This window comes from Macadamia integrifolia, chromosome 4, assembly GCF_013358625.1.
Source record: "Macadamia integrifolia cultivar HAES 741 chromosome 4, SCU_Mint_v3, whole genome shotgun sequence".
NCBI lineage: Eukaryota > Viridiplantae > Streptophyta > Magnoliopsida > Proteales > Proteaceae > Macadamia > Macadamia integrifolia.
In genome coordinates this window covers 18406219-18420083 of record NC_056560.1, presented here as the reverse complement: position 1 = coordinate 18420083, position 13865 = coordinate 18406219, and the positions used below count along the sequence as shown (strand labels likewise).

General features: G+C 37.1%; 2 protein-coding genes across 8 annotated transcripts; both read right to left on the bottom strand.

The window, feature by feature from the left end:
• Positions 1-839: 839 nt before the first annotated feature.
• Positions 840-5424, bottom strand: LOC122076780 (replication protein A 70 kDa DNA-binding subunit B). The gene is made up of 12 exons (XM_042642316.1): positions 5171-5424; positions 4385-4531; positions 4139-4294; positions 3670-3847; positions 3281-3551; positions 3066-3168; positions 2861-2985; positions 2682-2760; positions 2458-2605; positions 1828-1988; positions 1615-1735; positions 840-1315 (listed from the first exon to the last, which is right to left on the bottom strand). Exons 1-12 carry the CDS (start codon positions 5299-5301, stop codon positions 1124-1126), a joined length of 1812 nt encoding a protein of 603 aa, XP_042498250.1. The 5' UTR covers positions 5302-5424; the 3' UTR covers positions 840-1123.
• A 2275-nt stretch (positions 5425-7699) lies between these two features.
• LOC122076782 lies at positions 7700-12367 on the bottom strand. 7 transcript variants are annotated; one of them, XM_042642324.1, is made up of 6 exons: positions 12029-12361; positions 11727-11902; positions 9801-10717; positions 8863-9081; positions 8186-8384; positions 7700-8105 (listed from the first exon to the last, which is right to left on the bottom strand). In XM_042642324.1, exons 3-5 carry the CDS (start codon positions 10619-10621, stop codon positions 8201-8203), a joined length of 1224 nt encoding a protein of 407 aa, XP_042498258.1. In that variant the 5' UTR covers positions 10622-10717; positions 11727-11902; positions 12029-12361; the 3' UTR covers positions 7700-8105; positions 8186-8200. The 7 variants fall into 7 exon arrangements, with proteins under 7 accessions (XP_042498258.1, XP_042498255.1, XP_042498253.1 ...); XM_042642321.1 differs by having other exon boundaries at positions 7700-8384; positions 11727-11865; positions 12253-12367; XM_042642319.1 differs by having other exon boundaries at positions 7700-8384.
• Positions 12368-13865: the final 1498 nt, after the last annotated feature.

Here is a 13865-nt window from a genome sequence, read left to right as displayed (position 1 = left end):
TAAAAATAACTAAAAATACAAAAGAAAAATATCAATACATAAGGGGTAAATGATTGAGTTTCGCTATAAAAATTATCAATCGACCAATGCAAACCATGCCTTTCTTATTCAACGATTAGATTTGCCAAATCATTCTTCCACGTGATATATTAAAGGATCATTTATTCTTCAAAGGAGAAAAGAGAGAAAATAATGATGTAAGAATGACATATCAAGACATAAGCACAGAGTGGCCCCCTGCCCAAGTAGGGCCTTTTAATTAAAGAGATATAGATAGTGAATTATAGACATTGTCAACAAGGTTTTGCTTTCATGTCTATTATTATATTTTATTTATTAATTATTTAATGTTAAAAGAATGGGTGCCGTGCAATCTGTGATTTGCCATGTGAGGAGGGAACAGCCATGTCTATTATTTTTCCATGATCAATTATGGGCTGCAGCTAATTAGCAGTGTTCTTCCACATCACTGATTTGTAGGTAACCATATCCAGTCATGAATCATGATGGGTTAGTGAAAAAAACTTAATTAGTGTGATCAAATAAAATCTGATCCATTAATCATACCAAATAGACAAACCAAACCATTAGAAAATTGCCATATAGCCCAGAAATTGAATCATTTGAACAATAGACAGGCAGCAACCACATGGCTTGGTGCCCTAGACATTGTTCAATTTCATGAACAGATACTTCAGATATTGACAAATCATGAGAAACTTAATTGCTTACCTCAACCACTAATCTAATCACCATGACTAAATGGTGAGGAAGTGGGTAATAACATTTCTTGCTCATGAAGCTATCAAATTAATTTTCCACCCTTTCTTGATACATTGTTGCAAGAACAGATCAATCTTTGTTAGAAAAATGTCCAATAGAAGCCTGCTTAAAAACTAACACATTAAGGAGAGCTATATACAATAGCTTTGTTTTTCACTAGGAAATTTGTAACCACCTAAATATCACTTGCTGAGAATACATGACTAGTAAGAACCCAAAACCCACCTCTAAATTGAGCTTGAACCACATGCATGGTGCAAAGACACCATTTTATCAAATATGGTGATAACCAAGGTTGAGTAGCAGAGATTATCAAAAAACAAAGTAGACTAAATTATGTTCAAGAGACTTGCATCTTGGATATCTCTTCCAACAGGTATCTTGATTCAGCAGCAAAATCAAGCAAACTCTGAACTCTGACTGTTATTCTCTGCCTTTTCTCATTCATGTACTCATTCTGTGCAACACTAACCCGGAACAAATGTGGGACCCAAGTGGCTTCTTTCAGCTTTAAATTGTATGCATCCATGTCCTGATAGGGGGGGACAAAAAAGAATTGTTAAATGTGCTATAAAAAAAAGTGGTGGGTAGTCTTTGAATTTAAACAAGTAAGCTACAAATTGAGTGCCAAAAGAGATGCATGAATGCAAAAAAAATAGTCGGTTGTAATTGTGTTTGCAGATGCTAATCTGTAGAAGAAAAAAAAAATTGATATGCTCCACAAGCACACTTTTGATGAGGCCCACAATACATTGGAATGAGCCTGCCGTGGAAGTGAGCCCTCCACAGGTGAATGGAGATAATACCCCTACAAGTTATTGGATAGTTTACCTCTGATCTCATCTTATCAAGCTCATCGGCAGTGCACCCTACTATTCTTTCTGCATGTTCATTGAAAACAGAAAGCCAAGCTTCACCACTTGGATCAGAAACCTTGACTACCATTATATACCTGCAAAAAGTACAGAAAGAAGGATGAGACTCAAAGGAACAGAATCAAAGTTTTACCCTACAATGATGATCATAGAGCTTGAATTTTCCAACCTCAAACTACAGTCATTATCATTCTTCTGGCATCCTTCACACCAATAACCAGATCCAACAGCTTCAGTCACCTTTTTGTTGCATGTCTTACAAGCCCGGTACCACATTGTCTGATCAGGCTTTATCAAACTAATGCATGCTTTTAAGTTGAAAAACTCAGGCTGCCCAGAAAACAAAAATGCTCCATTGTTGATCTCATTCAAAAAGGTTATAAAAAACTCAAACTGGATGCAAAGCAAAATCAAAAGAATTCAGTTATGAATTTAGTGAATTTGCCCCCATTTTTAAAGGCGAGGGTGTACTCAGTAAATATGCCCAGATTAGCAGAACCATGTCATCAAATTCTACCAAAAGAGTGGGCAATGTCCTCCATCTTTCATAGCATTTTGTGGAAAGAATTTTCCTTCTGCCTTGCATCTATTTAATCTTAATAGCCAGACACTGAGGAACTCAACCATTTCAAGTCAACAAGACCATTTATGATGGTTAATCCCACAAGTTTTATTCTTATCAAAAGTCCTTGCATTTTCACATGCAAGTATATATGCATGGGTGAAACACCGTTAATGGACCTCATAGGAGTGGGGGATAAAATTTTCCATTGAAGAACTTATAACACATGTCACATACCTTGCTGTCTTCACCCAAAGATGGATTACCAGTAATATGAGAAATGAACACTCTATCGGAGTACATAGATCTTCCAGTTCTTGCTGAAGTAGGGACCAAACCAGAGCCAACAGAAGCCATTAGACTGCCTTTACCCTCAGAGTCATACCTATAACACAAAGGATGAGTGGGCAAAGGAAATTAAGATGAATTACTAAAGGATAAACAAAGTTGCACTGACTTACCAAGATTTGAGTTTCTTTGATTCAGGGATGTCTGGATTTAGCAATACAGAGCTTTTGGTCAAAGAAGACAAAGATACTCCTGCAGAAGCAATTGAAGCATATGACATGAAACAGGACTCTTGAGGTTTTGCTAAAATCACCAGCTGAATTATTACACATGCATAGAACATCAACTATACCTTGAAAATCTCCAACTTTAAGGGATTTTATTGCTACAATAGGAGCTGTTTCCACCATATCTAGCAATTCCTGCCCTATATTGGTTGCAAGATCATTCCACAAAGATACCACAACAGTCTTTTTCCTGCAATTCAAGTCTCCAAAATCTTATACAATGAAAAGATTTCTGAGGAAAATCAATTACATGAATGGGTATCCACTTACGATTCATCAGCAATTGTAATATCTCGTTTTGGGATAGTCTCATTGTTAATCTTTCTTCGGACACTCAAAGTAGGAGAAACATTCTGAACCACTCCAATGATATCTGGAAATTTAGAACACTGAATAAGAAAGCTAATGTATGTAGCAATATGAGAAAAGGATTAAAGGACCATTAAAAGGGTTCAATTCAATGGGGTTTCAGAGTAGAGCTATACCTACAAGTTCCCTCCCATTAACATACAGCCCCAATTGATCAATTGGGACAAAACTGAATTTTGTTTGAGGAACAAAAGTAGCTTCTCCAGTTGCCTCTTCCACCTCAGAGTTTTCATTTAAAGTCATTTCATAATCATTTTGGACAGTCTTAAACTGCTTGTTGGCAACTCTGAGGGTTCCTCTAGATATGTAATAAACCTTTCCCAATTCAAACCTGTCATAGAACTTCTTTGCAGCATCATTAAACATTGTTGCTTGTATTTGAGTTCCCTGCACCATTGGTACTTATTACTATGATAATTTTAAAAATATAAATAACAACAAAAACATATAAATAGTTTCAGCACTGATGAAGTAAATCAAATGCATGAATGAAATGATTACATACATCTTCATCCGCTAATTCAACATTGAAGACAACTCCTTCTCCTCTAGCATTTTTGTAAGACCGCATGTTACCTTTACTTGTGACTCGAACCTTTATGGTCCAGTTACCTTGGTAAGGATTCAAGGAAACAAGAGGATGAACTCTTCGGGTCATAGCCATCCGTGCAGCAGGAGCCATACTGAAGAATCACAATAGAGACAAAATGGTGAAAATCAACAAGCACATCTGAAAGCTAGCTAGGATATAACAAAGAGAAGTCTGGCATCTTAAATTATGTCTTCAAAAAGAGAAGTAAGCTTCAAATAAATTTCCATATTCAAGGTTTAATGCTTTAGTGTGAATCAAACATACATTTAATTTCTATTTCATCAGATTCAGTAAATAAATTCATTCTTCAAACAAAATGAAATTTATTGTCTTGGTTCTTTCCACAATCTTGACTCTACACAGGCCAAAAGTAAATACTCACTTCCCATGTTGTTCATGCAAAATCTGGACAGCAGATTTAGTAACCATCTCTTGCTTTGGCTTCAAAACAATGCCAAAATCTTCCTTTTTCACTTCACTCTTGACTTCCATTTCAAGTGCAGGAGAAACCACCTCACATTTTGTTGCAATCAGATACCTAAAAGATTTTAAACCCAAACTTGTCAACAAGAACAGTACATACAAATCTATAAATATGTTTCGTGTTATTTTGGCTATGGTCTCTTACTTCTCAGACTTATTCGGAATAACATTGAGTGTATAGTCAAGAATGCGGATGAGCCCTAGATTCTGAATATTTCCTGATTCGATCTCAGCTGACATATTGGACGGAAGAATGGCCTTAACTTTCATCTTTCCATCACTAGCCATAAATCTGCAAACAATAGACAGATCAAATATGTAACACCTTTCAAAAGAGCATTGAAGCCTCAAAGCGAGATTTTTCAGGAATAGAACGAAAAAAGAGAGAAAAACAAACCAATCAAGGTACTGGGAAAGGAAGGAAATCAACATAAAAAGCACTACAGTAGAACAGTATGATCTAAAACGAACAACACATCTTAGAGTCACATGAGAGGAAAATGTCATGATCTGGTGATAGTAAAAAGTGAGCAGACGAGATTTCACATTTCTGGCATCTCAGTCAGTTGCTGATCGGGATAGGGATATCTTTGTGCCTAACCAGTGCTGGGGAAGGGAGAGTCGGTCGGCTCAAAGCCCGATGATTGGAACAATGGCATGTGCCACAGGTTATAGATGAGAGGGGGAAGGGGAAGGATAAGAAAGATGGATAAATGAAGCAATTTACGGATTTCATTCAACAATATGAAACAGAGAAGCCAGATCTAAAACCCTATTGAACCTTCAGAATCCAAATATGTTACAATCCAACAAAATAAATAATTTTTGAAGCCGTAGAAAGGGCTAATACAGATCCAACATACAACAACCAGATTCATACACCCAAAAAAAAAAAATGATATTAACACAGAATCCGAAAGATAGAACTCACGTAAATCTGTTGCCGACAGGCTTGAGATCGACAACCTGAACAATGAGTTCTGGGACTTCAGATGACGATCCAGGAGATGGGTTCACTAGAATAGTAGAAATAGCATCAGGAGTGATGCTGTTTTTCTCCATTTCCTCTGTGCCTCTCCTCACTTTCTCTCTCTCAGATTTCCAGAGATTCTCAGAGAACGAGTGAAAGAGAAAAAACCAGATAATACAGCGCAGCCTAAAGACAATAGATAAGAGACGGAGTAAGGAGCCTCCTTATGTATTTGACCAAGTTGGCGGCAAGAAAACACTTCGAATTTTTACCCGCTAAAATCATTTCTAGCAGCCAAAGCTTTTGAAAGTTAGCGGGGGGCACTTTTCATTTTTCAAACTCTTCAATTTAAAAAATGTGGGCAAGTGAGCAATCCACATGTTTCCCGCGTAAAATTCTATACTTAGTAGTTGCTCTTGTTAATACGCAAAATTACGAAAAGACCAGAGAAAGGCGGACAAAATTACAAAATTGACTTTCTACTTCAGGTTCTCAGGGCCCAGTTAGACTTTAGATTATTTCATTGGGCTTGGGCTTGGGTTCTTGAACGGACAGGCTAATGTACACCACTTTTAGCTATGAAAGAAAACCGTCCAAATCTTCCTAGTTGTGTCTAATCAGGGTAGGGGTGTCAATACCTAAATCAAACCAGTAAACCATCCCGGACCAAACCAAACCAAAGATTTATTGAGCTGATTTTGTTTGAATTATTGTAACCCCTCACAAACAGAACCACACAGGAAACCAGATGGACCCTAAACCAAACTGAAATTGACTCAAAACTCAAACTGAGACCGAAATCAAATCGATAAGAAATCGAAAACGGTCCAAAATTCATTTAAAAATGAAGTTTTGTGTAAGTTTGTATGGAAAATCAAACTCAAACCCAGACTGAAACTAAAACCAAACCGATACAAGAAATCAAATATAAACCAAAAATATACCATGCTGAAACCGAAACCGAAACCTAAACCAAAATTTCCTTATTGGTTCGGTTTCGGTTTCATCAGTCTCACACCAAAACCAATTCAACCCGGACAAAAACCAGGCCAAACCGGCCCATTGACACCCCTAAATCAGGGTATTAAAACTCAGAATCGATTTTGAATCCGTAAAAATCAGTGAAAATTTCTCAAACTCAGTCATAAATCGGAGTGAATCGGTTAGATCTTCACAGGGCCAATTTGGTTAAGGACTGAGTTTTCACTTAGCTCGTCTATACTGGACCTCTTCCTTTCTTTTTTGCAGTTCAATTTGGTTGCTTAGGTGGACCGTAATTGGTTTTCTGGAGTCATTTGCAATTTCAATGTACTTCATGGGGTTTAATGGGTACTTACCATGTTTGAATTTTAAAAACAGTTTATTTTTAAACCCAGCTGATTAGAAATGGGCTGGGGCCTGGCATTGCTACAGCGCTCATGTTATTAATCTGGGCTAGTTTGGACTTTGGACTTTGGACTTTGGACTATTCATGCTTTAAAATAATTTATTTAAATTCCTACAAAAAAATTAATTTATTAAAAAAAAAAAAGTAGTTTCTGGAAAATGGTTGAACTTCAACTCATCCAATAAAGTATAATTAAGCTTAAGCTTTCAGGACCAAGTATTAGAAAGCAACCTTGAAGGCTCTGTTAGTTGTAAGCATGGTTTTAAGTATCGGTCTCTTATTGTCTGTATAGGATTGGTATCAACTGAGACCAATCCCCAATCCCTGATTGATCCGGATCGGTGTTTCACATCGTTTCAGGGATAAAATGGAAAAAAAAAATAGTACTTTTTAAAAAAAGCAGGGGTAAAATAGACCGATATCCACCGATCCGATCCAGATCGGTATCGGTAGATACCGATACCGATTCCAATACCATCCCCTAAATCCTTGGTTGTAAGGAAAATTAAAGGAAAGGAAAGTGAAAATTTTAAACTTAAAAGAGAAAACTTTATTGTCCATTATCCAACATGATTGTAAGAATAACTTAAATTTATTACCATATTTAATAATAATTATTTTTAATGTACTCTATAATTTATTTTACTTTTCAAATCCGACACAAAGTAAAGTGGATTTTAACCAAATGTCGAATGGTTTGAAGTAAGTCGACGCAAAGTAAAGTGGATTTTAACCAAATGTAGAATGATTTGAAGTAATATAAACATGCGGAAAATAACTGCAAAAGTTTATTCTTTACATTTGAAAGCCTCACTTCCCTTCACTTCTCTTCCATTCCCTTTAATTTCTCCTGCAACCAAACGCAGCCGGAGAGAGAAGGGGAAGGGGTTGGAATTGCACTGGAGATGCCACAGAGAGAAAGAGAGCACAAGCAACCCCTTAAAACAGCCACAAGTTCTGTAAAGCTTCATCCTGTTAATCATTTTAATTTTGCTTACATTAAATCTTGATGCTGTATACATGGACTGGACAAGTTCAAAGGTCCACTGAATCACCCTAATATGAACTACAAAATCAAATAAAACAGTGATAAACGACAACAATGGGTGAATGAATGACTCTGTTACTATAATGTATGTATCAATAACAAATATACAGCACCAGTAGAAATCATACATGGAGAATACCATTCGAGGTGCAGTAAAAAACACAAGAAGAATCAGATACCAGTTTGTTCCCATCGCTGTCGTCATCACCATCGCCATCAGACAATATCTATCTCCACATCCTGCCCTCATCAGTACAAAAAGCCAACTGCTTTCATAAACAACTGAAATGAGCATGAAATGGGAGAAGAAACTGTATCTGTACCCAAAGACAGATGAATATGATGCCATATTGATTGATCAACAGCTAGAGTGACAGTGGAAGAGAGGAACCGCAACTAGAAGCCTTCACACTTGGACCATGTGACATACTTGTGAGGTCCAATTTGACAACACTAAAAACCTACAGGAAAGCGAAACAGGCTTGTAGGTAAGGAGGTGAAGTCACCCAGGACATTCGTTTATGGGGAGCAAATGAGAAACCTTTAAAATACTCTCTCAACAACAGAATGGGCAACAAGAGAAGCAAGGAAACCACTTGCCCCCCCTTGCATTTGGAGTTGATGCTGGAGTCTCTGGCTGTGGCTGTGGCTTTGGCTTTGGCTGTGGCTGTTTTAGTGTTTGCTGCTCAGAGTCTGCCTTCCCGGAGTCGCTACTTCTTCTTCCTCCTTCTCCTGTCAAACTACGAAAAACAAATATGAATTAGCTGGACATCTCAGATGGCTAGAATGAACAGCAGGTAACCACTAATTGAGTATTATTTATGGACCGAGTTTCACTTCACCCAAGGTGAAGAGAGAACCTCTTAATCCACGGGATCTGGCCCCTCTGATTGGGCTGAGAAAGGGTACTCCAGACCTTCGTAAATAGGGGTGGCAATCAATGATGACATTCACTATTCCAGGAATCCAATCACAGGGTCAAATCACCTTGGACGAAGAGATTCTATCTTCACCTTGAGTGACGGAAAACTTTCTCCATAATTTATTGGCTAATGAAAGAAAATGAAATATAGAAAAATTTCCAAAGAAATTGAGATAATAATTTATATCTAGATAATTTAAACATGGACAAATTAAATTTTCTCAACGAATGAATGGCACATAGGGCACACACATAACTAGGTATATGACAGAATAGGTAGAGAGTGAGAAGCATACGTGGAAGATGCACAAGAATAGTTGTTGACTCGTTTACAGTTACAATAGTAGAAGCAAGCCCGAATACAATTACAACAGTTGCAGCAAGTCCGACTACATTTACAACAATGGCTGCAAGCTCGACTACAGTTACAACAGTAGCAGAACGCCCAACTACAGTTACAACAGTAGCAGAGTGGCCACGTACAGTAGCAGGATGGCCATGCACACCTCTTCTTTCTGCAACACACAAAGTAGGGGTGTCAAATGGTCGGTTTGGTTTGGTTCGGTATCGGTCTTGGTCTTGGTCGGGCTGACTGACCACCTTTAGCATATGTTGGTCCAGACCAAAACCAGACCAATAACTAATAGGTCCTTAAAATACAAACTGAAACCAATTAGGCATTGGTCTGATCAGTTTCTCTTATCGGTTCTTTCCCCCCAGTCCCCAGGTTTTGGTCAATTCGATTGGTCTCATCAGCCCGGACTGAAACAAACCGATATCGAGTTCTCCTAAAATCAAGACCGAACCAATGAGTTCGGTCAGTCCAATTTAAATTTTTCAGTTCAGTTCAGTCGGTCTTTTCGGTTCGGCCTCCAAATTGACACCCCTCACACACACGATAAGATGTGCGCCATTTTATAAAAATTTGCATACAGGATACATGTTTAACTACATGCATATCGACACTCATATGTATAAAACTAGACACCCGACGTGCATACATACTATAATACATAGCAGAATGCAAACACGGGCACATACACATATACATCCACAAATGTATGTATACATGCACATACATCATAATAGAGCACACACGAAGTATACAAGCACATATATCATAATAGAGCACAAACCAATGGAGGATTCTTTTTTCCCTCATACTGCCCTCGTGCACATTTAGATATTTTACAAATGTATGTGCCAACATAGGGAATAAGTGATTTTAACTTACATTGGAAACGCAAAAGAACTGATGCTGGCTCCACTCCCGTCAGAACGGTGAGAATGGCTAGAGGAATAATGGACCCCATCAGCAGGAGTCGTCTTCTGCCTATTGCGATCTTCTGCAGTTACCCTCAGAACTTCCTTCACGGTCTCAGCGGCTGCTTCAGTTACACCTAAGCCTCCCCGCAATTCAGTACTCTTTTTCACATCATTGTAAGTTTTTTTGTCACCATCCATTACTGGAGGTGGGCTAATTGGAAAGTCTGGAAAGTTTATCAACTCTCCTGACTTACCCAGCTCTCCAGATCTACCCATCAGAAAAATATGGTCTCTGGAGAAACTATTATTTCCAACATGGATGCTGAACAATGACTCATTGGAAGCAACACTCCATTCCATTGGAGTCGTGGACTTACTTCTTGCAAACACAGAAGATGGAATTCTATACGGATCAGGTTCTACTGATCTACCCATCACTTGGATTGGAGGGGATTGTGTCACTGACAAACCATCCAAGCTTGAATCTGGAGAAATGACAGTAACTTCTATTGGGAATGTATCGCTTTGTGACCCCTGATCAGAAGACTCCAAAGATTTTGGAGATCGGTCACTAGAAACACCCTTTGTAGCTAAAAGAGCATCCTCTTCAAGTTTGGTACCATGACTTCCATCCACACAGAAGAAATCATCCAATGAAGTGTTTGATGAAGAAGATGAAGATGGAGAATTTGCGCTTTCATCTGGGGCAGAAATATCACTTTCACCAATTGTAGCCACAGTATATGTCTTCAAATGCTTTCTACTCCCATTCACATGTCCAGATTCCATAATTGTACCTATCTGATCAGATGCAAGCCTCCTCCAGCCTCCTATGCCATCTCATTTTGAAGATTTCATGATGCCATTGGTGGTTTTCAGATTCAACTGCATTAGTGAAGACACAAAGCCAAATAAATCATTCACAGTAAAATTGATGGCTTCATTAGTACAAAGAATCATAAATACAGTGGCACATTATAAAAAAAAATGAATTTGTAATTTAATCCATATAGTATGAAATCCAGATTTATCAATTATCCAGTCACATTAGAACAAAATGAACTACAAGATAATTGGACCTGCCAATACACGTACAGATGAAGAAACACGCATACCACAAAAGTAACAACCTGAGACATCCACTTTCAAGTTTCAATTGGGCCATTTGAAAAAAGGTGCATTTTACTTTTTTTTGCTCTTTTAGTATAACAAACTTATTCTTCAGTGAGATTAAAATCCTTTTCTACCCCTGACATAGAGAACTATTAGGAATAAGACAATGGGTAAAAGGAAAATAAGGTTATGACTGCTCAATTCACCACTTTGGTTGCAAAAAAGATTTCTCCTTTGTAAAAGGAGAAAATGGGTGAATGAAAAGCACTCTAACTGATCATATATCTGTCCTATGCGGTCACAATTTACTCTCTCTCCTTGAATTCATGATGCTGTCCCAGGTTTTGGAACAACCAGTGAGCTCATTTTCCAAATGTTTCAAGCATTTCTTTTGTTCTAAATTCTTAAAAGGTTGACAAGGGAAGACCAACATAAAATTCAAATTTGTTCAATTTTACGTTTGAGTTCATGGAACACACTAATTAAAATTCAGAACAACTATGGTCATTATTTCCTCATTTGTAGTTCCAAAAAATAAGATTTCCCTCCAAGCCCTCATTCTTTTCTTTTCTTTTGCAGTCTTTTGATAGATTATCTCATCTAAATTTAATTAATTCCAATACAACAGTTACCATGAAAATAAAAATGTGTTGTTTTTCAGGCATTGTATCGGTGATAAAACATTTTCTGTCAGCTAATACAACCACAAACAATAATGGTTTCATATCAATCAACCAACAATAATAGTAATCATAATAACGACAGGATCTACTGAACTTACTCGAATCAATCAGAGCACCCCTTATCCTTCCCAAGATATCAATAATCCACCCACTTGGATCAAAACACACAATAACAGCCCGTTGCTTGAATCAAATGGCGCAAGAACAGCCCACCGCTTGATTAATCCCCTCTCACCCCTCCCCTCGTCAAAAAGGATTAACGTAGTCAAAATTACTGAATAGAACAACAAAAAGATAAGTGAAATCAAAACCTGGACAAAAAATTCTGGCTGAAAACAATTCAAGAAAGATGGTTGAAGACAAAATGAAACAGGAGACGGGTTTTTTTGTTTCAGGATACCTTGGATTAAAGGGTTGAAAGGGCTGAAGGTTTTTGGATTGGAATCTGCTAAGAGACGATCATGTTGCTTTTTTTTTTTTTTTTCTCTGCGTCGTCCTTCTCTTTCCGTTCCTTCCGCTTCCTTTTTCTGTCGAGAAGAATGGGAAGGAAAGTAACGGAAAAGAGAGGAGAGTAGGGTTTGCGAGAGAATGGGAACTACTAGGGTTTCTGGTCATAGAGTTTACCATGGTAGGGGAAGGCTCACCAACGCTTTCGGCGTTTTCCCCGCCCCAATAACCGTCTCTATCTGCTCTTCGCGCCATCACTAACGACCCTCTGGCTTCCTAATCTTCATTCTTCTCCAAAGTCCAATCCCTACCTATATTTATACGCTTCGCTAATCGCTGTGCAATTCGGAGCGGGAGCCGGGTCCTAAATGAGTCTGGTTCTTTTGGGTTAGGACTATAACTATTTAATTTAGGATGTCAAAACCTAGTCCGAACCGATAAAACATATCAAAATCTACCAAACAAACAAAAAAAACCTGGATCGAACAAAAATCCTTATTGGAATGATTTTGGACTGAGGTATGTTGGGACAGCTGAAAAACAATCAAAATCAAAGCGACCAATAACCAAACCAAACCAAACCAAATATAACTGATCAAATAAATAAATTATTGTGAAATTATAAATTGGTGAATTGATTATCCATTTTTTATAGATTAGTGATAATAATTTTTATTGTAAGAGGAATTGTTACAAATCAATGATATGATGTTATGAATAGATAGATTGATTTGTATATTGTAACGATGCTTCTATTGATTTACTTGTTCACTATAAAAAATAAAATAAAATAATAAATTTGATATTTAAATGAATGATTGGCCTAATTGCCATCATACTATGCTCATCTCATTGTAGGAACAACTTTTTTGAATTGTCAATATTTAATAAAATGTAATAGTATGACCATCTCCAAAGAATCTTTTTGGCTTTCATGATTCATTCCATCGACCATATAATCATTTTGATTCAGTAGGGTTCATTTTGTGATTTCAATATTAATTATCTTCTTAGTAATTAGTTATCCATTTGTTTCAATATTAGTTGTCTTTTTTTTTTTCATTGATAAACCACATTTAATAATAAATTTAATGTGTTTTTGTCAAATCTTTTACCACTACAAGTTATGAATATAAAATCTCATTATGGTCCAAGGTCAATAATAAACTAATCAAACCGATATTAACTCAATATTGATAAATCGAAATCAAATTGGATTGAAATCGAAATCCACTGAAAACCAAAGTTCCTTAACGGATTGGTTTTCATCTCTCTCATTCCTAGACTAAAACCAATTCAGCCCGATCGAAACGAACCAACATTCCTAAAGTTCAGTGATTCCAATTTGATGAACAACTAGTAATTATGATTGGACGGGCCGGTTTTGCTTCCTCATATAGTAAGAAATGATAAGGTTATAATCAAATTGGGAATTGGTCCAATTTATGATAAGTTAAGAGAATGTCGGTTACAATGGTATGTGCATGTTTAAATGAAGCCTTTGAATGCACCAATACGAATGAGTGACTAGATGTAGAGCGAAAAAAGAACTAGGGGCAAGCAAAAAATGATATTGAAGAGTTAGTAAAAAGAGACATCAAAAAGTTAACTCTTCACTCAAATATGATATTTAACATAGTTGCGTGAGAGGTTAAGATTTGGATTGCCGATTGTTCATGAGTGGGATGTCCCAAACTTTTTTTTTTTCCCACATATCCATGTAGCCGACCCCATTCAATTGGAATAAAGCTGAAATGTGTTGTTGTATTGATGGAGTTCAAGCTGGGGGA

Bases quoted from the DNA above. Each gene is read 5' to 3' on its own strand.
- LOC122076780 (XM_042642316.1), bottom strand. From the start codon at position 5,301: ATGGAGAAAAACAGCATCACTCCTGATGCTATTTCTACTATTCTAGTG. The intron at 2,986-3,065 runs GTAAGTGGATAC...CTTGAATTGCAG, and splicing joins ATTACAATTGCTGATGAATC to GAAAAAGACTGTTGTGGTAT. The intron at 1,736-1,827 runs GTTGGAAAATTC...TACTTTTTGCAG, and splicing joins GATAATGACTGTAGTTTGAG to GTATATAATGGTAGTCAAGG.
- LOC122076782 (XM_042642321.1), bottom strand. From the start codon at position 10,621: ATGGAATCTGGACATGTGAATGGGAGTAGAAAGCATTTGAAGACATAT. The intron at 9,082-9,800 runs GTAAGTTAAAAT...TGTGTGTTGCAG, and splicing joins AGTTCTTTTGCGTTTCCAAT to AAAGAAGAGGTGTGCATGGC. The intron at 8,385-8,862 runs GTATGCTTCTCA...TGTTTTTCGTAG, and splicing joins TATTCTTGTGCATCTTCCAC to TTTGACAGGAGAAGGAGGAA.